Here is a 27,634-nt window from a genome sequence, read left to right on the forward strand (position 1 = left end):
AACGTTAGGTGGTGATGGTTGGAGTGTTGGTTCTATGAGAAAGACCAATTTGATGGTGCTGTGTATAAAACTGGGATCATTTACCACTGCCTGTTGACTTAAGTAGTTTGGTAAGATTTCTTTCATCAAGTTGTCAGATGCCACTGAAGAGGACAGAAACAAATCGCACAGCAATTTGTGTTGCTGTGCTAACGCAGAGGCCCCACCCCCCTTCCCAAGTCAGACAGGAAGCAAGGCTTGGTTTCCACTAAGTCATTGAGAGAAAGGTTAAGGGCTTTTTCTAACTATGATTTCAACAAGCTGTCAGTTTGGGGATGGACAGTAGGTCAACCTGGAGATCGACAAGCATTTGGTGATAAGGTAAAGTGTCTAATGAACATCAATACCAACCACCTCCCACCTGTCCTTCCTTCGCATATCTACTGTCCACCTTTTCCCCAACATCCTCCGTTCTTCCCTCTTTCCCCGATCTTAATTCCATCGCTCTCCCTCTTTCACACACACATATCTGTGAATTACATAATTCATCAGTATTGTGCAGCGTGTCATCTGGACACTGATGCCCAAGTAGTTTTCATATGTCCGGACCCCTGCGATGGTGTGGTATTATTTATTTAACCATATCTTTATCCGGCAGACATAAACAATTACATACTAATATTAAATCTACCTATATTATCAAAAATATTTGAACAAAATTATTTACAAACAGCTCTACTACTTCGTAAAATTCAACATACTAAGTCCTTATCAGTTTGGTGGTCAAACAAATGGCTATTAAAGTTCAACTCGAGTAAATGTTAAGTAATGAAACTAGGGGGAGGAAATAGGAGGCCAGACACTGGATACCGAATGGGAGATGAAGTCCTTCACTGAACGGAAAGAAAGATATAGGAGTTGATATCACTAAACCAGTCTCCTGAAGCCCACGTCAAAAGAATAACATCAGCGGCGTATGCGAAGCTGGCTAACATCAGAACTGCCTTCAGAAACCTGTGTAAGGAATCTTTCAGACCCTTGAATACCATGTATGTAAGGCGAATCCTGGAATATGCGGCCCCAGCATGGAGCCCATACCTTGTCAAGCACAAGACGAAGCTGGAAAAAGTTCAGAGGTATGCCACTAGACTAGTCCAAGAACTAAGAGGCATGAGTTACGAGGAAAAGCTGAGTGAACTGCACCTCACGTTGCTGGAAGATAGAAGAGCCCGGGGAGACATGATTACCACATAACAAATTCTCTGGAGAATTGATAGAGTAGACAAGGATGGATTATTTAACACGGATGGTACACGCACAAAGGGACACAGGTTGGAAGCTGAGTATCCAAATGAGCCACAGAGACATTAGAAACAACATTTTCAGTGTCAGAGAAGTTAGTAAATGGAATGCACTAGGAAGTGATATGGTAGATTGACTCCGTACACGGTTTCAAATGTAGATACGATGGAGCTTGAGAAGCTCAGGAATCTGTACATCAGTAGATTGACGGTTGAGAGGCGGGACCAAAGAGCCAAAGCTCAATTCCCGCAAGCACCACTAGGAGAGTACAACTAGGTGAGTACAGGTCGTTCTTTTAAATTATTTACCTTGTACGACTATCTGTATTTGAAATACCAAATTAATTCATTATTTTAAACATTTCAAATGATTACGTGTACATATATTGAGGACTAATCATTATTGTCAAATCGAGAAGAGTGAGTTGAGTCAGGGAGGTGAGAAATTGAAATAAGTTTATTGAGGTAAAATACACACAAAGGGATGAGGTAGCTCAAGCTATTCTCACCCCCGTTCAGTACATCGTGTTAATACATACATAGACACACATCACAAACAATAAACATATTACCAAACATTCTGAGAGATAAACATCTACAATTCCTCCTTTACACAAGTAGGGAGGTGAGAGGAGGGCAGACGGAGGCCAGCAGGAGGGACGGACGGTAGTGGACGGACCTGGTGCTCCTGTGGCCCTGAGGTGAGGGCTGCCTAACACTTGCATGGTTTAGTGGTAATGTTGATTAGATAAGATAACATCTTTATTAAGGTAAAGGTACATGCATTGAAAATGAGTTACACACATAATGTCGGATTAATAGAGGGAGGTAGTACATACAATGCTGCCTGAAGCCACTAGTACACAGCGTTTCGGGCTACAGGCGAATCGGGTAGCTATTTGTTCTTTTCATTGTTTTAACTGTATAAGTTGCTAGTGGCAAGGGTTGCTGGTCGTTGCTCCCATTGATGATCTAACCACACATTAGAAGATGGAGTCACGACGACGATATTGGCCGTTCAAGACTTTATTAAGTCGTGTGTGTTGGTCCCTTTGCCTATCCATTCCTTCCAGTTCTACCCCCATTCTAGTTTGCTCCCAAGTTAGATTACTCCCGTGCCACTTTGCCCCATGCTACTTTACTCTCTCAAAGTAATTTCTTACCCTATTCATGCATATGCATCTAACTAGCTTGTTCTCATCGATAACATGCTGAATTTCCAGGGCCACATTCAAAATATAGCAAAAAAAAAGCTTCTAAAACTGTTAGCATTCTTTCTAAGACCAGATATGTACCTCGCTCTGCCCTGGTGATGCTCTATTATTCTCTCGTCTATCCTTATCTCATTTATGGTTTTTGTGCTTGGGGTTCTACTACCCAAAATCATCTACGTCGTCTAATTACTCAATACACATCTATTAGAACAATATCTAACTCTGGCCCCAGACAGCACTCGGTACCCTTACTTAAATCTTTGAATATGTTAGACATTAAGTCACTGCACATCCTCTCAAGTGTGCTTTATATATTTAATACTCTTAACTGTAATGCCAATCCTGACCTACAACACTTCCTAGAAGGTTGTAACAGAACCCATGGGCACCACACCAGGAACAAATACCTATTTGATATTCCAAGAGTGCACCTTAACCAAACTAGAAATGCTCTACAAATTAAGGGATCTAGAATGTGAAATGACCTTCCCAATTATGTCAAAGGCTGTATCTCAACCAGTTCAAGAGAGAAAAAACTAAGTACTACCTAGTAAATTCCATGTAACCTACCTTACCTCCTAAATGTCAACCCATGTCTTGCTGTTTTCAAACAATACTGTTGTTAACCAACTTGTATAAACTACTGATTTCTGCCATGTTCCCCTCCCCCCATTTTTTTTTTTTTTTTTTTTATATCCTTTTTCAATTCAATTTGTGCTTTGATCTCAATTAGTATCAAGCTTTAGTCTGTTTTTTCCCCACACCTTGCCCTGAAATGCTGTGCGTGTTAGTGGCTTTAGGCATTGTATGTACTAGCTCTAACTATAAATACAACATTGTAACTCATTATGAGTTACATACATTCTATGTATGTACCTTTACCTGAATAAACATTTGATTTGAACTAAACCAAACTAGCTAACCTAACCATACCTAGCCATATGTAACCTAGCCATATCTAACCTTACCATCCTAAGCTTACCCAAGTCCCTTTATAAAAAGTGTTTGCTTCTAAAGAAAGTTTATAAAATTTAAAAGTTCTTGGGTTCACCGCAGTTACTAATACAGTATAAGTATTAAACTTCTTATTCAGGAACTGAATTCATTGATGTTTGCCAATTGTTGGAGAGGGGTCTTGGTAGTACAGTTGGGATCGTTCTCGACTCGCAATCGAGAATTCCGGGTTCAAATTCCAGGCCGGACAGAAAATGGTGGGGGCACATTTCCTATTGTCTAATGCCCCTGTTCACCTAGCAGTAAATAGGTACCCAGGAGTTAGTCAGCTTGTTATAGGGTTGCAACTTGGAGGAGGGGGGGTACTGTAATTTGACCTCGGGGAAAGTGGGTAGGACCTCGATATAACCCTAACGTGTATAATACACTCTGGCTGCCTGTCCCCTGACACAATGAATTATTATATTAAAAACAATCTTATTATTCAGTCATTTCATTTTATACTACAGTACTATTTTCATCTCTTAAAATATATTATGTTAGCTTAAGTTAAACTAGGTAAGATTTAAAATTTAAATACAGATTATCTTCTATTAGAGAATGCAAAATGCTATTATGAGCAATATGAGAATTAAGTGATGGTACAGTATTATAATAACATAATCTATGAATTGGAAACACTTTTGGCATTGTATCGAGTTATTTAGGGCATATTTTCCATGGATACCCATTATTCTTTTAAGTAGTACCACTAACAAGAACATTAATAAAAAAAAAAACATGAAAAGGCCCATTTATATAAAAGAAAAGTATGGGAATAAAACAGAAATGCCATAGCCTAAAATTTAGGGTTATGTAGTTGGGTTTGGCAGTTTGCAAAATTCAAATTAAAATTCAAATGTTTATTCAGGTAAAAGTACATACATAGAAGATGAGTTACAAACATAATGTTGGATTTATAGGTAGAGCTAGTACATACAATACGTAAGGCCACCAATACACACAGCGTTTCAGGTAAGTTGTGGGGAAAAAACAGACTACAACTTGATACTAATTGAGATTAAAAGTATCAATTGTGTTGAAAGAGGAATGAAAAAAGGGGGGAGGGGGAAATATTGCAATAATCAGCAATTATATAAGTTGGTCAACAAACAGTGTTGTTTGAAAATAGCAAGGCATGGGTTGACATTTAGGGAGAAAGATAGGTTACATGGAGTTTTTATTTGGTAGTACTTAGTTTTTCTCTTGAACTAGTTGAGAGGTACAGCCTTTGACATGATTGGGAAAGTCGTTCCACATTCTGGGTCCCTTGATTTGTAGAGCATTTCTAGTTTGGTTAAGGCACACTCTTGGAATATCAAATAGGTATTTGTTTCAGATGTGGTGCCCATGGGTTCTGTTACAACCTTCTAGGAAGTGTTGTAGGCTGCGTACTAGTGGCTGTACAAGAATGTAACAACTCTTGTACTGTATATCTCAAAAAAAAAAAAAAAAAAAAAAAGCTGTATGTATCAAGTTAATCATACTACTGTAGTCGGTGCATCATTAGTGCTCTTTTGGGATCTGAAGCCATATTTCCAATATACTGTACTGTAGTACTGTAGTAGGTAACCTTGCTGGTTTGTATTTCTGTCAAAGAGATCACCACATCTTATCACACATACTGGTTTTGGCATGTCTTTAGTAAGATAGTCATCGATATAAGGATGGTCACATCGGCACAGAATTCCCTAATTTTTCTATACTGTCATTTAGTGATTGGGAGGGAGGAAGACAATAAGTGAACAAGTTAGCAGAGTGTTGCAGCCAGCTGAAGTTAACTTCTCCATCTAACACTGAGTGTGGCAGTAACTTCCAACACATGCTTGTGTTTCAAGTCTGTATTCTGCCCTACCTGTTGTTGATTTCGAGGATCAATGTCCCTATGGCCTGGTCTGACTGGGCCTCCTGTTTGCTGGTCTGATCAATCAGGCTGTTCGATATGGCTGCTTACAGCCTGGTGTGCGAGTCACAGCTTGGTTAATCATGTATCCTTTGAAGGTGCTTGTCGAGTTCTCCTTTGAACACTGCCAGAGGTGGACCAGTTATAGTCCTTACGTGTAGTGGAAGTGTTGAAAAGTCTTGGCTCTGATGTAAATAGTTCTCTCAGCATTCCTATTGCACCTCTGCTTTTCAGTGGGGCTGTTTTGCACATCCTGCCATGCATTCTGGTCTCATGTGGTGTTAAAGTATTTCTATGCCTATTTAGAACCAGTTCTTCTAATATTTTCCTAATGTAAATTATGGATCTCTCCCACCTGCATTCAAGGAAATACAGATTTAACATTTTGAGTTCCAGTAATTTAGGCACTTTGCGATCGATTTGACCTGGGTTCGTATCCTGGTTGGGGAGCATTGATTAGGCACCAATCCTTAATTGTACGCCTCTGTTCACCCAGCAGTGAATGGGTACCTGGTTGTTAAATGACTTGGTGGGTCGTATTCCAGGGGGAAAATTAGGATTAATGACTTGCCCAAAACACTGTACATGCTAGTGGCTTTACAAGACTGTGACTCTTGTATATACAAAAAAAATAGATGTTTTATTTAGTGGATTCTAGCAGTAAAAGACCTTTGTATGCTCTCCAGGTCAGCAATTTCTTCAACTTTGACTGGGGCTGTTAATGTGCAACAATATTTCATCTAGAGAGCACTAATGTCTTTAAAGTGTCATCAGTTGGTGTGGCATCTTGTTTGGAAGGTTCTTGTTACCCAAACTGCCATTTTTCTTTGATGTGATAGTATCTCTGTTGTGTTCTTTAAAGTAAGGTCTTTCAGCATGATTACTTCTAAATCATTTTACATTGCTTAAACTGCCTAAGGAAATATATTTTCACATTTTTTTTACCAGCTTCAGCACCTTAATTGCTGCTGTAATATATATTGTTAATAAAAATGGCAAATACAGTTCAGATAATGCGATAATTATCAATAGAATTGTAGACTCGGCCTTCGAGAACAGTACTGGATACTGCACAACCAGTCCTGTGAGAACAGTACTGGTTGAACTATACACGAGTTGGAAATGCTTTTTTGGCATACAGACTGAAGTCACTGTAAATAATCTGTATTGTTAGGAACAGGAAGCCTGTTTATATATATACTTTAGGCTTGCATAGAGGATCCCCCCCAAGGTCAGCTACTGACCCTCCCCAGATGCAACACCACAACAGTTGTGTAACTCCTGGGTACCTGTTTATTGCTAGGTGAGCAGAGGCATTAAGTAAAAGGAAATGTGCCCAACCATTTCTGTCCTGCCCAGGAAAGCGAATCCCGGATCACCAATTGCGAGTCGAGAACGAAGCCTTGCATAGACTGCTATTGCCTAGAGTAGCCAAAGGGTTAATAACTACAGTAGACCTAAAATGTTAATTTTTTTGCCGTGTGCTCTAACCATTAATTTTTAGTGTGCAGTGCCACAGTGTGCAGACCTCCCCATTGTTCAAAGTGATTTTATTCCTTAGTGTGTTGGCAATTTTTCTGTATTCTTCTGTTTCAGAGTGTATTATGATGGCTGACAGAGAGAAACTAGAAAAATATGAGCATTTCCTTAATAATGTTTTAAGAGAGGATTTAAGGTGAGTACTTTATATTGAGTGTACTGTATTATAATATACAAATTAAGTAAAAGTGTGTTATGCTGACATTTTGAAGAACGAATACAGTACAACCTCGATTCAATGAACTACAGTGGAACCTCGGTATTCGAACAGCTCCCAACTCGAACTTTTCGGCATTATGGATGCTGTGTTCATGTCAAATATTAGTCTGTTTGCTTGGCATTCGCACGTAAGTTACACATCCCTGATGTCAGTTTTGCCATAGCTGCCATTCAGTGCACAACCCACTACACTTTTCTCTTGGATATTTTTTATATTCCTAGTTTAAATTAGTCACCATGTCACCTAAGATAGTTATAAGAGCCAAGCAAAAAGAAAATTGGTTGAAACCACTGATAGAGATAAAGAAAGACCTTATAGCAAAATATGAAAGTTGTGCTCATATGTCTGCCCTTGTTATCGAGTTTGGTATACCTAAATCTAGTTCTCTAATACAAGGAATATGTGCAAAATGGGGGAAAGTGCAAAGTTTTCTTTAAATATCTCCCCGACAAAGCTATGACAGACAGTGTTATAAACCTGTTGAATGACAATGCCTATGTCTCGCTTTAGAAACATTTTAAAGTGCAGACAAAAGCAATCGTCCTTGGACAAGTTTCTTGTAAGAAAAGCATCCAGTGAATTGAATGACGGAAAACAGAAAGACAGAGAGAACCCTAAAAGCATAACTACCAGAAGTTATAATATTATTTTTGTGGTCTTAAAGGTATTAATCAAGTTCATATTATTCCTTACAGAAAAAATTCAGTATTCAAAGATTTTGGCATTTGGCTCGCCTCGAATACCAAGGTTCCTCTGTATACGAGACCAATCCCAATTCTTTTCGTTGAGGGATTCATTGCAATTGGACATACCTCCAAGATGTATTTCCAATGCTCTATGGGCTGATTTCACTTGGCAAAATCTTCATTTCAACCTATAATATAATAGACTACCAAATGAATGTCTGCAAAAAAGTTTAACCACATCTAGCTTATTTTAAATGTTTCCAGCCTCAAAACTCGTTCAAATTTTTTGCTTGGATATGGCAGCAGGGCCATATCTGTGAACAAAAGTGAAGTGAACAAGTGAACAAACCCCTTGCCAACTCGGGATAAAAACAAACTATTGAATTTGGTTTTAAATATCCTCAATAGCTTACCCAAGGCTCCAGCTGTTTCTTGTAACGTCCATCTACAAAAGTCATCAGAATCATGATTGGGGCCATATTAATAGTTACTATACATATCCTAATATTTCCGACACTTTAAGGACCAATTTCACCAAGCGAAATTTTAATTTGTCTGTCATATGAAAGACAACTATCAACAGAACATGTCTAAAGACATTTAACTACATCTAGCATACTGTATTTCCCACACGGTAGCCTTGAAATGTCATTTTCAAAGGAAAAAGGACCTATATTAGTGAACGAAGACTGGGGAATCTCAAAATTAAAATGAACCATAGTTTGGTTTTAAATGTGCTCATTGGCTTTCCCAAGGCCTCTTACTATTTTCTATAATGTTGCACCGATCTATGAAAATCATTAAAAATGTGACTGGAGCTATATTAAGAGTGAATCATTGTATTAAAGAGTGTTACCATTCATACTAAATATTTCCTATGCTCTATGAGCTGATTTCACTGAGCAAAATTATAATTTCAACCTGTTGTCTGAAGGGGCAACAACCAAGAGAACCTGTCTGTAAAAGATTTAACCACATTTAACATATTTTCCCACACCGAAGCTTCAAAATCTTATTTTCAAAGGAAAGGGGACCCATATATTTCTACACAAACTCCTCTGCAACTGGAAAAGAAAGAACCATAAAATGTGGTTTTAAATATATGCAGTGGCTTACCCAAGGCCCAACTATTTCTTGTAATATTGCCTCCATCTATGAACTCGGTCACAACATCCTAAGCAAATCCACACATCCTTACTTCAGCGAATACTTGTTCGTCAAATCAGGTGAGTACATTTGGCATGAAAAGCGAGTGTTCCAACCGAAGACTCACAGAGTTGAGGTTCGTTGAATCGAGATTCCACTGTAAATATGTTTAGATTACAAATTTGTAAAGGTTTCATATTAATTTTAATAAAAAAAAATTGGTAATTAAAGATCTAATTTCTGACAGTATTGGTAGTAATTTTATCTTTAAGTAATAGTCTATTTTCTGTTGATAACTACTTAATACACTCTATTCATACATGTGCTTAGTATTCTTGACCAATATCTACTAATCTCAAGTTGAATTAATCTGTTTTATTTCTTATTCTAATAAACTAGTATTTCTAAGTATAAAGTCCAGTAACTTAAATAATGTTGTTATATTTACTTTGAACTTATTGGGTGAACAATATCTTATGAATCTGTACATTACCTTAAAGTTGTTGCTGTTTTTTGGGAGAGATTCTTCATTAGATCCTTGAGCTTTACTTAGGTTCCACCAATCCTCAGCCCTGCACACCAGGCTTCTATTCTAAGACCCACTTATTTTCTGCTTAGAAGGATGAGACCAGAATCTGGTTCACTCTCCGAGGTGAAAGAAGGGAACAAGGAGATTAAAGATCAACCACAAAACTAGGAAAACTCGCCAGAAAACAGTAGGAAGAACAGAACAAATACATAGGCAGTATTAGACCGTGGTATCGGTCAATTCAATTGGAGTTCTTGCCTACTGGGGACCATGAGCCAGAACTTTGACCTCTCAGAGAAGCACGAGGAGCAATGGTCTATAGAAACCTCCTTGTAGTTGGAAGCATTCCATTTGCCCAAAACACTATGCATGCTAGTTGCTGTTCATGAATGCAAGAACTCTTGTATATATAAATAAATAAAAAATGTATGCCATCGACCGGGCTAGGCACCCAAAACAAGCTCCACCTAGTTCAAAATTGCTACCAAAAGCCAAACTATCAAGCAAAACTCCCCAATCCGAAAAAAAGCAAACAAGCATGATGTCATAACTGCTGTCGTGCCGCTGTCTGCACAGCTCCCCCCTCCCCAGGAGGGGAAAGAGGGAGCCCCAGATCCCCACGCCGGCCATCCAACCCCAGTTCTGAGGCGGTCGTTCGACTCTGGCTCCTATCTCTGTGCAGTGCTGTGCCTTTGCAGTGTTATTTTGCTGTGTGAGCCAGGAGTAATTCATGGAGTATTGGTGCTGCATGCGCCTAGGGCCATCTTCCTTAGGTGCCCTGTAAGTACTGCCCTTGCTGCTTGAGGTTATCTTCCACAAGTCATTTGGGGACTACCTCTGTAGGGAGCTTTTGCTGCTCTGTGATTGCTCGCCATTGGGATCAGCTGGGGTTTTCATAGCTGCTATTTGACTGTGGGTAGGAGGTAGTATCATTCCTGGTAGGGGGCACAAGGTACTGTGCAGCTTGTCACCTATTATCACAGCAGCTGGTTCTGTTCCTCCTAGAGATGTACTTTTACTTTATGCATCTCGCCTTGTGCGAGTTTTAAGGTTCTGTCCCCTTGTCTCAGGGTGACATTCACCGGGTTTGCCTCTGTCGTGCTGCCTGTTGGGTCGATGACACCTTTGACCCGGAGTCCTGCGAGTGGTGTTCCTTGCTGGTGTTCCAATTCACCCAGTCCACTGATACTGATAGTTGGGTGAAGGCAGCTTCTGTGTTGCATGTAAGGTTTCGGTTGCTGCAAAGCGCTGGGTTGAATACCTCTTCTGGATGCCCTGCTTCTGCCCCGCTTTTGTTATGAGGACCCAGACTTTGGTTTCATCCATGCTCTCTCATCCTTCCCCTGCTGTTGTTTGTCCTGTATGTCTCCCTGTATATGTGGCACCCTTACCCGACTGTGTGGCCATTGGGGTCAATGCCTTTCGGCAGGACTGGTCGAGGTGGGGGTTACCTTTACCTCTTTTCCCCTGGTTCTGCTGTTGCTTTGGGTTCTGGCTCGGTTGGAGACTTACCAGGGGAAAAGTTGTCCCGTTGGTCCCTTGGTGGCCAACGATCGCAAATTTACTGCTTTAGCTGTCATTTTTGGTAATATGTCTAGGGCTGACATTCGGGCATGAGGGTTTTGGAGGTCAAGCAGGGTCCTGGCAGCCCATTCACTCCTTAATGTTTCTGGCCCTAGTCGGGTGTGTGTCGCTAATGGGTCGCAGGATGCAGCCAGTTGTCTCTTTTCGTTGAGGTACGGATGGCGGCCATCTCCAGGCTGCGTCCGTCTTTTACTTTCTCTGTGGTTAGGTAGCTCTGTGGAGCCGGAGGGCCTCTCCACAGAAATCCAGGGTTGAATGTATTGAAACGCCATTTTCTGGGGGAGTTCTGGAGGCTCCCTGGCAACCCTCCCTCCCTTCGGTCAGTGGTATTTGCGTTTTTAATATTCGGCCTCCAAACTGGAGCTGGATGGCCGGCGCTGCACAGACAGCGGCTGGTTGTGCCGTCATGCTTGTTTGCATGTATTCAGATTGGGGAGTTCTGCTTGATAGTTCAGCTTTTCAGTAGCAATTTTGAACCAGGTGGAGCTTGTTTTGGGACACCTACCTTGTTGGGTGTCTAACCCAGTCGATGGCATACATGGTATGCATCTAACCATATGGAGGTTTCTATAGGTCATTGCTCCTCGTACCTCTGGCTCGTGGTCCCTGGTAGGCAAGAACTCTAATCAAATTGATTAATGCCACAATCAAATACATACATATCAGCCCGGTAGGCTCCGAGGAGCCTCCGGGACTTGCCCAGAAAATGGCGTTTCATTGCATTCAATGCTGGTTTTATTAAATAAATAAACTACAGGATAGCTCCCTCTATTAGCTGCAACTGTTTACTGTATTTAGCGTTTCAAAATATTTATTATACATGATATTAAGGTTCTACTCTAACTCTTAAGGTTTTTACTGTTTAAACTAAACTCTCTAATTTTTTTCCCCTACAGACTTGTGCTTGAGAATCGTGACAAATTGTATGAAGATATAGCTGCCCACTCCCAGCTTAAGCAGGTTATTGATTGCATAAATGAAGTACCACATGAAGAAGGTTTACGTACACAAGTTGACCTTGGCTCAAACTTTTATGTTCAGTCCCATGTGTAAGTAATTAAGTAATTATTCTGGTACCTGAGACAGAAAAATAAAACAAGATCTGAAGCTAGACTTACACTAAATGATAGATAATTTGCACATGTAATATAATCTTCACTTTTTAATATAATTCTATTCTGATTTGTCTGGCTAAACTCTTTCATTCTAAAGTCATTCTTTGCACAATGCAAGTTTTATTAAATACTCATAAAAAAAAATTATGGTCAGGTAGCTGTTGCCATTTAATGGCATTTGAGAACGTAGTGTTAGCAAAAGTAGTGTTAGGGTTGTTGATTTATGAAGCAAATATAATACTATAGATGTGGGATCACTGGATCATTTCAAGCATAAGCTAGACAAATATGAATGAGTCTGGATAGATAGATAATTAATAGGAGCTGTCTCAAATTGTCCAGTATGCTTTCTGTAGTCCTTTCTTATGCTCTTGTACCATGATAAATTCCAAAGATGGTGAAGGATCGCTGCCACCTGGCTGCTATACAGGTGGCAGTAGATCAAGTCATTAACTCCATACACGAGCAATCTGTAAGAGCCCACAAACTTCCAGTGGTTGATCAATGTGAGGACCAGTCTTGAAGGAAGACAGACGAGGACAATGGGCTAACAGAAGTATGTGGCCTGCATAGCTCTCTTAACTTCACTAGCTTGACTGGAGGAAAACGAACACTGTAAATTATTTTCCGCCACTTCCAGTAAAGATTAAGTATATCTAAAGAAAAACATCAGGAAATGTAGCACATTATTAGGCTAGCTTGGACCTGACAACCAGGAACACGGGTTTAAAATCACTTTTAAATTTCAGTTTAAATATAATTGCACATGTTCATGTGCAATTATTTTGAATTTGTGCAGTGATGGTTGACTTTGTATTTTTTCTGAGTATTTAATATAATTTGTGAACATGTAATCTATAGAAAATATTTCACAGCCCACGTTCCAATATGTATGAGCATGGAATGCATCATAACTTGGCAGTAATGTATATATATGTAATGTATATAATCTAATGCTAAATATTTTATTTTTAACAGGCCAGATGTGTCACGCATTTATGTAAATGTTGGCTTAGGCTTTCATCTGGAACTGACTCTTCAAGAAGCACTGACATTTATTGACAAGAAACTTGAAATTTTGAATGCAAAGTTATCGGAATCCACAAAAAAGTCATCGAAAATCAAAGGGCAAATAAAATTTGTATGCGAGGCAATTAGAGAATTACAAGGAATTCCCCAAACTAAGCTTACCTAATGAAAGTTCATTTGCCTAGTTTTATTGATGGCATTTTGACAAATTTGTGTTCTGCAATATGGAAGTGAGAAAAATTGATGCGTCATTGAAAACTGTGCATGTCAATGTAAGAAAAGTTTGGTTTTTATCTATAATTTCGAATTTGATGTTATGGGTTTTGCCTTTATTGCTTGGAAAGTATACCGATGTAACATTCCCATATATTGCCTTCAATGATATTACGCAAGAGTTAGTGGGGCTCATAGGATCAACAGGAAACAATTTTAATTGGTGTCCTGTAGTGTCTCCTTACCTGCAAAACACTGTAACGCTACTGGACAACAACGTAGATTCCCTCTCAGATGAAGAAATTTTAAGGAATTCTGAAATACAAGTTGGTGGTTGTTGGAAACCAAATAACTGCCTTTCAAGATACAATGTAAGTGTTTTTTTGGTGTGTGTGTGTGTGTGTGTGCAATTTTAGTTGTGTATATTGTAGTTTATCACTTACAACTAATAATGTGTATCTGATAACAAAAAATTAAAAATATAAAAAAAGAGTACCCTGTTGTTGTTTTTTCCAGGTGGCATTAATAATTCCTTATCGCAACAGGAGTCTGCATCTACAAAAATTTTTGACTTACATGCATCCTTTCCTGAACAGGCAACAATTAAATTACAGGTAACTTGTAACACTTAAGTTCTTGTAATAGACACTTCCCTTGTGATTCCATGATTTGTGTTTTCTGGAGGGGCTGAACGGTGGCTTGCTGTAGCGAGCTTGTTGAGGTAGCCCCACACACTTGCCACATCAGTGCAAGACATCTGTATTACAGTACCTGAGAGAGAGCAGAGTCAGAACCTCTCCTCCTTACAAAGGGGCAGAAAGCAGGGGAGTGTTACGATCACCCCACTAAGGAAACGTCCGGAAAGTAGGCAATGCAAAACAGACAGCTGCAAGATTCACAGGAAATAAACAAAGAAGCAATTGAATATTCATGGAGTCGCTGATCATTTTACATAAGAGAAATCGCAAAAATATGCTTCGTGTGGGTTCAACTGTCCACAAATCTCATCTTCCTGTGAGCTTCTGAATTATCACATGATGGGAGGGAGAAATATGTACTATTTGCAGCTTTTTAAGTGACTTTGTGTTTGTATTAATGTGCTCAGTTTCCAGTGTACCAAATGTTCAAGCTTTTGAGTTTAGTGTCTAAATTTAGAAGTGAATGGCACAAATTTGTCTTTTCTACTTATAAGCATTCAGCAAAAAAATAAAAAATAAAATGTATGACCCTTCTATCAATTTCATTTTCATAATCTGGACCCATTCCTAAAATAATTAAAGTGCTGCTCTAATATGTGAATTAGCAGAGGACTGTCCATCAGAAATTACCAGTAGTTATATTCTATTAAAGACTAACCAAATTTAATTTTTTAATAGAATGAGAGATACTGTATGGGTATTGCTGAATGTTTTATTTAAGACTTTATAATATTTGTTCCATTTTATGTGTAGCTAGAATAGAGGTACTGTATACACTTAGTATAATTTATATTTTTAAGAACACCTGTTAAAATTTGTTCACAGGATTGTAGTTGTCGAGCAGACAGAAGGTGTCGATTTTAACCGCGCAAAGCTGTTCAATATTGGCTTTGTTGAAACTCTCAAGCTAGATCAAGTTGACTGCTTTATATTTCATGATATTGATCTGCTTCCACAAAATGACCATAATATATATGCCTGCACTCATCACCCAAGGCATATGTATTCAGCTGTTGATACCACAAGGTGAGTTTGACAAACTGTATCGGTATATAATGTAGGGTATTAGGCGAGCATTAAAAGTACAGTAGTAAAACATTTAAGATATTGCTTCCCACCCATTAAATAAGTGAGCCCCTTAAGGTATAGTTTAGCATTTATTTAATGAGCAAAATTTTTTAAGCATTAGTATAATGTAGATAAACTTTGTGAGCAATGCACCCAGTTGCTCCCTGAGGCAAGGCTCTGCTCTTCCCAGATAAGCATCCTGCACCAGTGCAACTGTGAATTTGAAACACATTTATGGTCATACTGGTGCAAGGGAGGTACAGTACTTAAGAACTCATTCCAATCTAGAATGATTTCTGGAATGCTTATTTATATGCAATACTCACAAAGCCCTTCCAAGCCATACTCTATATCAAAGGGACTACCAAGCAGTGTTCTCACTGACTAGGCTGTGACCTCCAGTTATGTTCACTAAGTGACAGATTCTACACTGAACAGTTTCACTGTCTTAATTTTGACTCTGAATTAATAAAAATGGTTGTTCACTGTGGCATTTGACTTTCTCTAGGTGCTTAGAACAGTTTTCAACTGTTGTAATGTTTAACCAGGTCCTCAGATTTTCAAAACTGGTGCCAAGATCTGGTATTATGCATGCTGCCACTTGGTGACAGATTAAAATGTCACATTTAAGGGGTTCCAGCAAATTCCCAAGAATGTCTCCCATAAACCCCCCCTCCCTTACTTCTCACATCTATTTTTACAATGTTTTTTTAGGTATGTCAGTCAGAAATGTTGTCTTGGTGCTTAGTTTTAAAAGCCGAGTCGAAATTTCTAAATACCCTGTACTATAAGGAACATTGAATCTAATATGGGTCACTGTCTACTGGTTAAGCACCTTAGACTGCATTGCAAAAAGGTCTTCATTACATTGACACCAGTGTAAGTGTTCAGTTTTAAACTAAAGAACATTGTTTTAAGTGAAATGTTATTACTTGCAGTTAAACAGTATATAATTCTTACTTTTTGTAATTCTCCAGATATCATCTTCAATACCGCCGTCTGTTTGGAGGAGCAGTTGCAATGCAGAAAGTACATTTTGAGAAAGTCAATGGATTCAGTAATAAATTTTATGGCTGGGGAGCTGAAGATGATGACATGTATAATAGAATTGAAAAGGTAGGACTGTCTGTTATCCGCTTTGATCCAAAAGTAGCATCTTATGTTATGCTGCCACACTCGCGTGTACCACCAGCAGAAGATCGTTTCGATAAGCTTCAAAATAACGATGTCAGTGAAGATGGGTTGTCCAGTCTATCATATCATATTCTCGATAAAAAGATGAGACCACTTTATACATGGTTTCTTGTTTCTTGTTAACAGTTTGTATACAGTAATTGTAAATTTTATGTATGATTATCAGATTACATTCAGTGACCTCGATTAAAAATTTGTCATTCATGTATTAATAAATGTACAGTACATACAGATTCTCTGTAAATATAAATTATAAAATATTCCTGTATTGTCTTTAGTGTATGTAAAGAACATGTTAAAGTACCAATAACAAATTTTCTATAAAACTGTGTCTTGAGTATGAACTCAATACTGTACTGTACTATTTTTAATGAAACCATCTGCTTTTTTATTTACTGTAATTAAAGAACAAATTAAATTATTCAAGGTTAGCAAACATAGCTAATAATTATACTGTACATCAATCTACATATGAAAGATGTGGATTATCCTTCATTTTTAATACTGCAGTTCCTTTATATTTGCAAGGAATTAGCTCCTTGAAAACAACAAATTTAAAATTTGCCAATACTGTACAGTGCTATATCAAATTTTGAGTTGTATAAGAAAATATGAATGCATCCCAAAGACATTCTAAAAAAAAAAATATTGTCTGGACTCCTATCTTGAAAAAATATGAGTAAATGCACATCTATTTATCTATATCTATACCTATCTATAACCCAGATGCCTTGCTTCCTCCTGGAAGCTCCCCATTGTTGGGTGGCCACAGCAGAAGGTTCTCCAGGAGACTATTATCAAACAAACCTTTCACTCATTTTAAGCTCAGACCTCCCCACTTTCATTTATTGATACTTTCTGTTGCAAAAGATACTGATCTGCTTGTATCACATGATCCCCTTATTACACCTGTGTAAACTACTTTTTTTTTGACAATCCACAGGCATTCTATTAATTCATACCACCACCTTTTATTGTGCTTCAGCCACTTCAACATGCTGCATTTGATTCCTTTACCCATTTCATTTAAACCCGTATTCCATATACAGAATTCTACTTCTTGGTCACAAGTATACAATACTCAATAAAGAAAACCTGAGCAATTTCCAACAATGTATGATGTAGGATAAAAACCCACACTTGTGTATTTGTGAAATTTATGTAATTAAAGAACTGTAATTAATTCTATCCCTCGATAGAATTCTTGGTGAATCGGATACTTTTGATATCGTTCGTCTTATGCATTTCTGTTCTCGTATTGGCATCCTTGGTGATATTTAGCGCCCTCTGATTATTCCACACATTGGATAGTGCTACATAGGCTTCCCGGTTTGGTGCCTTTTGATAATTACTTACTTTGGTGTAAATTCCTTAAATTTCACAAACACAAGTGAGTTTTTATTCTATGTTATGTCTGAGAAAACAGTACCATTACAAATGTATAATGTTATCTGCATTATTTATGCATCATTGCCTTGAAACCTACTGCTGTACAGAGGGAGAAATCGTTATTGTCTTGTAGGCTTCCAGGGGTAACAATACATGAATTCGCTCATGCAGATGGTCAGGAGTAGTTAACAAATGGAATGCATTATGCAGTGATGTAGTGGAGAAAAAGACTACACAAAGTTTCAAATGTAGATATGATAGACCCCAATAGGCTCAGGAATCCACCAGTTGCTAGGCAGGACCAAAGAGCTGAAGCTCAACCTCCGCAAGCACAACTAGTCGAGTACAGATTAATTGATGAAGATTAAGCCACCCCCAAGAGGTGGCACGATGAATAGCCCGTAAGAGAAATTGAGTACACTCGTGCATGGCATTATATACCTATTAATTGTACACCAACTGATGACAGTCGAAAGGAGAGACCAAAGAGCCCCCTCCCCCGTGCAAGCACAACTAGGTGAGTACGTTGACCAGACCACACCACACACTAGAAGGTGAAGGAACGACGACGTTTCGGTCCGTCCTGGACCATTTTCAAGTCGATAGGTGAGTACACTATATTGCTTCTCGTGTACAGTGTTTTTAACACATTCAAGTGAATTGTGTTAAATAACCATGCCAACTTGCAAATATGTGAGGCACCCTTTATAAATATTTATTTTTGGCATTTAAAAATTCTCCAATAATCAAACTGGCGAATCTTACTGGAAAACTACAATACAATGTACAATGCATATTTAATTTTTTAGTCTGTTGTAGTTTTTTTTAATTTGTCAAAATGGGGGATGTATTGCAACAGTAAATGTAAGCATGCCTGTATGTAAGCATTTGCATTTTATAAATACACTACAGTTGTAGGCTGCATAAGAAGATACACATGTACTATACATTTGTGTAGCAGAATGCGCATTTTATTTGTACAATATATGCACATTTCCTATACATCAACACAAATATATTCTGTACAGATATTTTTAATAGTTTATATACACCAGTGCAAATTTATGAGTTTTGTGGATAAGGAAATAGGATAAATAGATTTATATAATTAGGATCTGTTCTGTAAGTGTTTATAAATAAATTTGGTAAAAGTTTAAAAATATAAAAGTACATACTGTAATTGTATTGTTTTCTTACCATGAAAAGAATATTGAGGCACCTTATTGAACAATTTGTTGACTGTGTATAGCAGAGGCTTTCAGATGATCAGCCAGTACAGTATTTCTAGGAAAGCCTCCTTAATAATAGTCACCCATTGCTTATGCATGAGTTCAACTAAGGATTAGGATCATATCAGGCTTTGAAACTTCAACCAACTTACCAAGAGCCAAGACCATGCAGAATCTGGCTTTCAAACGGGCATGGCCATGGCCATTATCGCTCTTGAATCGAAGACTGATCTGGAACTGCGGAAAAACTACTTAGAAACTTAGACCAAACAAAACGGTGAACTGCTTGAAAGAAATGAGGGAAAACAAGGCACACGGTTGTTTACTGTGTGTGAACCACTTTTATTTTTCACCACTTACCACCACAGTGGTGGCTGTTGATGCTGCAGTCTATTAATGGAGGAAGAAAGAAAATTTTTATGCTGTAGTTAGAGGCAGAGTGAATGTGGACCAGGTTGGAGACCGTTTACGTGATTCTGGCAGCTCAGCTCAGGGTAATTAGCAACCCACTGGTTCATGATTAGCCCGTGCTGCCTATTTGGCAGCCATTTATGAGCTCTTACTGGAAGTTAGCTTTGGGCACAGTGCACAGGGCAATATCCCTGTACCCAGTACTAAAGAGAAAGTGATGTTCAGTGAGGGCCGGAATATTGTATGTGGCAGATCACTTCAAACCTAATAGATACGGATATCAGCAAGTCACTCCTCTAAATACTGATTCTGGGAGAAGTTGCCAGGGTCATTTTAAGCTGCAACACACTTCCCGCCTGTTTCACAGCCTTACTCCGACATATTCTGTGACAGCTGGTTTTCACCCTTCCCAACTTCATCAGTCTGAAACTACTTTACTATTCAGCCTCAATACACATATAACAATTTGTTTACAATTTCTGAACTTTGAAATACTTCTTGTAACTTTTAACAGAATAGTGTGGAGGCACATGAGGTAAAGTATGCAAAATCATGGGAGTAAGTAATTATCCAAAGAAGTCTCCAAGCTAGAAAGGCTATGCAGTAATTGTGTTTCCACATACAGTATCTAGAGTTCTTAAAAAATACAAATGTATTAGTCCATTTTATTTTGATTAAAGCAGGTAGCAATATCAAGAACTGTCGAAGAAAAGTACGAAGCTACAATGAATGGTGTAGTAAACCATGTTATCTCTAATGTGCCAGCTACTTGATTTATCCCCAAACTATTCCACAAGAAATTCTATTGTAACTACCTAAAGGTTCCCAATAATCACCTATTTTTTAATACATAATACGTTAAAATTGATGAATGCGTCTTTGGAGGACGCCCGCAGCTTTAACGAGCCTGGCCTGAGGACGAGTTGTACTGAGACCCTAAATATTATGTAAAGTATAGTTACAGACAACACCATCATGATCCAAGGTGTAACATATTACAGAGTGGAGAACACGCCCAGCCGCTTATATGAAGCAGTCACAAGATTTTTCGCGTAAAAGGGCTTTGTACGCAGCTAAACTTTATAAGACAGTGCTGAAAACTATGATAAAATATAATTACTATTGCGTTTGTTCTGCATAATGTTATAACTACTTTGATCATCCTAGTAAATGAAATAATGCTAGTGCATGGTATATAACGTTAGTCTTGTATGATAATTGTGATAAGCTGTATTAACAAATTATGTGAACTCGGTTTATTCGTACACATTTTAAGCCTCCAATCGACGTTCAAATAAACGAGGTTGAGCTATATTAGTACTTTATCTGTTGCAGACGTTGTCAAGATTTTCACAGCATTTATTATTAATTTAAGAGAAATAACGTTTTTAAAGATGATGAAAGAAGCTTTAAGTCTCTAAAATATAATTGCGGAAACTTCAAAGTATTTATAATCGAGGTCCCCCTCTCCTCTACCTCGTTAATGCGCTTAATTCGGGCCTTAATCCGCCCATTCCTCTCCCTTTACCACCCCCTATGATATCCCTACTAACCCCTGCTGTACCCTACAAAAACAGTTACCGGTGCATTTGATCGTGACCGTTAGTTTAGACCGAGTATACCATATATAACACTCCTATTAATAATAATAAATGCTCCATACTTCCGCTGGTCAACGCGAAGTTTAAAGCCTATAAAATCGATCCCAGGTGGAGGCGGAGAGTCCCGGGCGTGGCGGCCCCCGGCAACCCTTCCCCTCCTCCCCCCCCCCCACCCACCCCCATACACGCACTGTTGCCAACTCCACTCTCCTCCTCTCCGCCTTGTTTACCTTATTAGTCAGACGCAACATATGAATTACCTATGTCATAATTAAATATTAATAAATAGTTGTATATTATAGTTCACGCATATATATGAAATTATGCGTGTACGGACACGGGACTTTGAGGATAAGCGAGATAAAATTGAGATAATAAGAGTGTAGGGGGAAGAGGAGGGGTGGTGCGTGAGGGTGGCGACACTGGAGAGTGTTGGGTCGCGTTTACACGGTACAAAGCTTGCGAGTGTTGCGGGGCCGTGTTGACGTCGCTACGAGGCTCGTGTGTTGAGTGAACTCGCTCTACCCCCTCAGGTCACATCACGAAGCATTGATGTGTTCAAGTGTTACGAGTGTATCTGGCGGAGGACAGTTAGTGTCAGTGAGCGAACTGTCAGCGTGTGTCAGATGCGGGAGGACTCAAGCAGTAGGCTTGTGACGACCCGTGGGCTCACACTACCCCCAACCTCGTTAGTACAAACTATAACATATATATATCTGTAATTAACAATTAGTTTGGTGTGATTACTGCTGTCTTGTGAAAACATAGTGCCGATGCATTATTATGACAATGACATTTTATAGTTGATACCAAAATTTATACCAGTTATATTTTTGCTAATTTAAAACAAAATAATTGTATTGCAACAGTTCATAATGTCCAATACAGCAGGAGAAATGGTGAAGAGTGATGCTCAGCCTTGTGAAATGGCCAGGGGTGTGACACAACAATTTGAAATCTCGAGGAGTGACCATCCTTCTTTTGATATGACGAGATATGTTTCTCAGTCATCAGATATGATTCGGGGGGCATACCAAACCTTTGACGTGAACAAGGGCCCACACCAGCCATATGAAATGGCAAGAGGTGTCGGGCACACGTTTGAAATGCCCAGAAATGTAGCTCCACCATACGACATGCCCAGAACTATTCCACAGTCATTTGACATGTCAAGAGGACTTCACCACTCATTTGATATGCCTAGAGGTGTTGCACAACAGTACGATATGTCCAGAAGTATCGGTCAACCATTTGAAATGGCAAGAAGCAATACAACATACGAAATGCCAAGAGGACCTCAGGGCTACGAGATGACAAGAGACAGCCACACGCCTTATGAGATGCCACGAACACAACCCTACGAGATGGCGAGAAGTGTGGCACCAACTATTGACATGGCTCGGGGTAGCATGGATGTGTGCCACCCTTTCGACTATGTCAAGACCTACCAGCAGTGCCCAGACTCTCAAGCTGCTGGCCCTGCAAAGGCTGACGTTACACACCACATGTCCGATACACAACAGGAACTTGAAATTCCACTGGAAATGCCCAAAACAGCCCCACAATCCACAGTTAAGACCAAAAGCGGAGCTCAGAAGGGAATTAGTCATCCCTTTGACTTTGCGAAGGGTTATGCTCAGCAGCTAGAGGTGGCTAAACGGGCTGCCCAGAATGCAATACAGGCCAAAATGCAAGCTCAGAAAGTGGAAAAGGCACGGCAGGAGGCAGAACAGGCAGAAAAAGCAAAGTACGAGGCAGAACAGGCAGAAAAGGCAAAACAACAAGCAGAAAAAATAGAAAATGCCAAAGCTGCTGCACCGCCGTCCGAGATACTAAAACTTTATGCTCAGCAATTAGAAATGATGAAGAATTCTGCCAAACCTTCAGAGATTGCCAAGATGTATGCGAAACAACTTGAAATGGCCAAAGCTAATACATCTAAATCTGAAAAAACAAGAAAGTCGGGACCATACTCAGAGAGATCAAGAAAAGGAAAGGGAGCCACACTTTCTGTTGGTAAAGAAAATGGCACTACAAGATCTTCAGGGAAGTCAGGAAGTGCAAGTCGATCATCCAGCAGAGATGCACAGTCCAGTGGGAAGTCTGAGGAAATGGATACAGATGAGAGTAATGACAACCAGACCGAAGAAACTAAAGGTGATCCTCCACCTTTTGAAATGGCAAAATACCTTGCTCAGTTATCCAAAATGACCAAAGGTGGTGCTCCACCTGGTGAAAAAGATGATTCACAGTCAAGTGAGGGAGGGAGAAGCGACAGCCAGCAGTCTAATACAGTTAGTGGAGAGACCGTCCCATCGTCCACGGAAGTGGCGAAACCTTCAGGTCTCCCATTTCCCTTTGAGTTAATGAAAAATTTTGGTCTTCCATTTGGGATGGGTATTCCTGGAATTGGAAGTCCTAGAGCAAAACGAGATCGACAAGAACTGACCATAGCAAACAAAGCTAAATTAATAGAACAGGTCGAGGCAAGGGGCGCTAAAAAGAAAGCAGATATTGCTAGAGAGTGGGGCTTAAGACCTTCAACGCTTTCAACTATAATGAAAAACAAAGATAGAATAATGACACAATTCAAATCTCAAAGATATGCTGCTGGACGGAGACGAATGCGTACAGCAGCATACCCTGATGTCGAAGAAGCCCTTCTGACTTGGTTTAGGTATGCCAGGGCAGCTAATATACCAATTACGGGTCCTGTTCTCCAAGGGATGGGTGTCACATTGGCTCAAGAACTAGGACATCCTGAGTTTTCGTGTAGCGTTGGATGGCTGGACCGGTTTAAAGCAAGGCATGGCCTTTCTTTTAATCCTAAAAACAACCAAGACTCTGGAGGTGGTACCTTTAATGAACCAGCAGATCGACAACCTAGTCCACTACCATCTGTCCCCCTTGAAGCTGGCTCAGATTCTGAAACTTCGCCAAGTTCTTGGTTTCCACCTTCGATGCCGGCAACGGAAATATCTGCTACGGAATCAGCAGATAGCTCTACAAATGCCTGGTTTTCCAATGCTCTTCCTAACGTAAATGTTGCCTCGACAGCAGAAACACAAGACCCGTTGAATAAATGGTTCCCTGAAACAGTCGTGGGAGAACATGAAGAACCTTCAGCCTCGATTCCTGTAGAAGATCTTACAAGTACCTGGTTTTATAGTACAGTTCCTTCGCTTTTGAAAGACTACAAGCCTCGAGATATTTTCAGTGCAAGCGAGGCAGCGCTTTTTTACAATCTTTTACCTGACAAATCTCTTGCTATGAAGGGGGAGGACGGCCACAAGTGGACATGGGTTAAAGAAAGACTCACATTAATGGTTGCTGTTAACATGGACGGTAGCGAGAAGCTTCCTTTGGTCGTTATTGGTCAGATGAAGGACCCAAGATCCTTTCACAATGTAGAAACACTACCGTTGCCTTATGAAGCAAATGATTCAGCAATGATGACTTCATCTATTTTTGAAAGTTGGGTGCGAAAATTGGATGAACAGTATCAAAATTTAAATAGAAATATTGTAATTTTAGTTGACACTTGTCCAGCACATCCAAACATAGATAACCTTAGATGTGTTCAACTCGCATTCCTTCCAAAGGAGACTACCTCACCGTTACTCCCAGTTGAACAGGGAATTGTTCAGAGTTTGAAAACCTTGTACCGCCGATATATTTTGGAAAGAATGATAAAATGTAATGAGAAAGGGCAAAAATATGAGGTTACAGTGTTGAAGGCGATGGAGCTGTTAGATGAAGCGTGGAAACAAGTCAAAACAGAGCTCATCGTGAATAGTTTTAAGCAAGTTGGACTGGAACAAATTGAAGAACTTTATGATGCTAAGTTAGACTGTGAGGATGAACATGCGCTGCTGAAGCGTGCTAGACGTTCCGGCATTGACATTCCTGGAGACGTTACCTTTGAATCCTACCTCAACGTAGACAGTCGGGTTCAGACGACGATGGAACAGAATAAGGATGGCACCGAAGCCGAAAAGGCGATGAGAGATGACAGCACGGAGGCAAGCAGTTTGACTGGTCCCATCCTGCCCAGCGAGGCCATGCAAGCCCTCGCCACTCTCCGCAAGTTTATACAGCAGCAAAGTGGACCTGATATTTTCATAGAGCCATTGACAGAATTGGAGAGTTGGGTGGCCGAGCATATCGTGAAACCTGAAGTTTCTTTTACATCAGAATAAACTTGTTCAACGATGCCTAAGAGGAAAGAAAAACAGGCTCTCATTAGGGCCACCATGACACCACGTGAGATGCGTCCCCGTCGCGGTGTCGGTAATGCATGGCGCCTTCGGGTCCACGCAGCTAAATCTCACCATTCTTCGACGAGCGAGAATCCAGATAAATAAAATATTATTCTACGGACGCTGGCAGTCTTTGTAGTGTGTTGCTTCAGTGACGACTATGCGCCCGTCAATGCCTACAATGATGAATGTAAATTTATTTTGAAATTGAATCCTAGAGAAGCTGGCAACGCGCAAAAAACGTTCATTCGTTGACGTCACCACCAATTTGTATATATAAATTTGAAGAAATGTAGTCTCATAGAGCTAACGATGAAGTATAATTATATTAAATATATCGGTACACTGTCGCCCAAAAAAATTATAGTATATATAACAGCATTTGTTCAAACGTTGAAAAATGGACTGTTGCACCCAAAACGTTGACGTTTTGCACTATTAATATTGTAGAGGGTAGGATAAGGAATGCAACAATTACTCCTAAACTTTTCTAGGCCTCGTATAGCACATACACTATATGTACTAAATTAGGCCTAAGATAGCGTAAGTTTGGCCTAGAATTGCTTATTTAATTCTAGCACTGGTTAAGTTGTATACTTTTCCACTTTTTAGCATGACATTTGGAGTACTCCAAAAGTGCAAAACGAACTTTTTTGGGTGCAACAGTCCATAGTTGTTACATGTTCATTCAGTTTTGGAGGATAGGTGGGAATACTTGGTGTTCGGAATCATGCAATCTGAACAAGATAATACGACATCGCAAATACTTTGAATGATCTAGATACATTAAGGTAATGGGTAAGTTGTCTGCCAGCTAAATAATACAAATAGGTAAATACTATGATTTCCTGTGAAAAGAAATATGCATTTTTATTCAGATAAATTAACGTATTTTACAAATATTTTTTATTAGTACACATACACACACACACACACACACACAGGTTCACGTAGCCAAGAGGACAGCACTCTGAGGCCATAGTCCTAAGGGCCTAGATTCGATTCCCGGTTGAGGCAGAAACAAATAAACAGATTCTTTCACCCGATGTGTCTATTTAGCTGGCAGTTAAATAGCTGTTATGGGATGCATCCTGGGGATTTGTATTTGTGTGTGTGAAATATGATGATATAATAGAAGGAAAGTAGGTCAGTGGTCAGCAAATTTGACAACCGACGGTTAGAAATAGGAATATCTATAATAGCGCATGAATATCCATACAAAAAGAAGAAAAAACACCCTGACAGCAAAGTGAATGGCGATCATATCCACTTAAATCTCTATTATCTTTCTCATGCATACAATAGCACTATTTAGCATAGTTTGAGGGATTAACAGCAAGTAGTGACGGATACTGGTTGACAAGAGGTCAACCCTCGAAAATGTGATTAATATCTGCTTGAAGTTTTTCAGTGTTAAGCCAGTTTATTCCACTAAAATTAAAGTAACCCATGCCACAAATACTGTTTGACCTAGATGCTCTAGATATTTCATCCCATAGATGCTTTGCTTCCATTCTGTCAAGTTTGGTAGCCTGTATATAATTCCTATTACTATAAGATTTTCAGTTTTTTCATTTAATTCTAGCCAAATACTTTGTGTGTGGCTCATTTTTGATTCCCTCTTTTTAGACTACATTTCAAATTTTCCCTATCATATATGGCTTCTCCCCCCTCCTCATCTAATATATCTGTGTGAAAAAGTTTAAATCTGTTTATTTGATATTCAGCTAATAGTTCTCTGTTTTCTACATTCATCCATGTTTTGGTAAGTGCAATAACATTTGTTTCTGTGCAGACAAGAGCATTCAAATTGTTTATTTTGTTCCTTAGACTCCTACTGTTCGTGTAATATACCTTAAGTGTATTGTTATTTTGAGGCCCTTGTCCTTCCCTGTTCATTTTGTCATTTTTTTCCCCTAACCAGCACATACTTTTATTGCCTCATTTCTCCATATCAATTCCCATACCGCTATCTATTAAAAGTTTAAACCCAAACAATCCCCTTCAACCACAGGTTCCAACGAATTGACAACAGCAACAACTCCATTGTAATTGCTCCAGCCCCTTGATAAATGCACCCCATCCTGAACATATGTCATTCCTTCCATAGAAGTGTTCCCAGTTATCAATGAATGATATCGCCTTTGATTTACAATATTTGTCCAGTCAGCAATTGACACCAAGTGCCCTCAATAACCATTCATTTCCAACTCCCTTTCATGGAATACTGCCACATATGATCGGAATTCCTCCCTTGCTCTTAATTCTATGGGTGTCTTAAACCTCTGTATCAGTGCCTCACTCCTAACTCATCCTACATCATTTTCACCAGCA

General features: G+C 39.3%; 2 protein-coding genes across 2 annotated transcripts; both read left to right on the forward strand.

Moving 5' to 3' along the window:
• Window positions 1-2,255: 2,255 nt before the first annotated feature.
• Window positions 2,256-18,980, forward strand: LOC123754285 (beta-1,4-galactosyltransferase 4). The gene is made up of 8 exons (XM_069322049.1): window positions 2,256-2,316; window positions 6,987-7,065; window positions 11,991-12,143; window positions 13,188-13,398; window positions 13,439-13,822; window positions 13,968-14,065; window positions 14,975-15,175; window positions 16,195-18,980. Exons 1-8 carry the CDS (start codon window positions 2,271-2,273, stop codon window positions 16,532-16,534), a joined length of 1,512 nt encoding a protein of 503 aa, XP_069178150.1. The 5' UTR covers window positions 2,256-2,270; the 3' UTR covers window positions 16,535-18,980.
• Window positions 18,981-21,488: 2,508 nt separating this feature from the next.
• On the forward strand, window positions 21,489-25,258 carry LOC138350262 (uncharacterized). The gene has a single exon (XM_069300844.1). The coding sequence runs from the start codon at window positions 21,917-21,919 to the stop codon at window positions 25,238-25,240; it is 3,324 nt and encodes a 1,107-aa protein (XP_069156945.1). The 5' UTR covers window positions 21,489-21,916; the 3' UTR covers window positions 25,241-25,258.
• Window positions 25,259-27,634: the final 2,376 nt, after the last annotated feature.

The sequence above is a fragment of the Procambarus clarkii genome, chromosome 1, assembly GCF_040958095.1.
Source record: "Procambarus clarkii isolate CNS0578487 chromosome 1, FALCON_Pclarkii_2.0, whole genome shotgun sequence".
Classification (NCBI taxonomy): Eukaryota; Metazoa; Arthropoda; class Malacostraca; order Decapoda; family Cambaridae; genus Procambarus; species Procambarus clarkii.

Coding starts and splice junctions, on each gene's coding strand:
- LOC123754285 (XM_069322049.1), top strand. CDS start 2,271: ATGGAGTCACGACGACGATATTGGCCGTTCAAGACTTTATTAAGTC. Junction 7,066..11,990: donor GTTTTAAGAGAGGATTTAAG/GTGAGTACTTTA, acceptor TTTCCCCTACAG/ACTTGTGCTTGAGAATCGTG. Junction 15,176..16,194: donor TCAGCTGTTGATACCACAAG/GTGAGTTTGACA, acceptor GTAATTCTCCAG/ATATCATCTTCAATACCGCC.
- LOC138350262 (XM_069300844.1), top strand. CDS start 21,917: ATGTCCAATACAGCAGGAGAAATGGTGAAGAGTGATGCTCAGCCTTGT.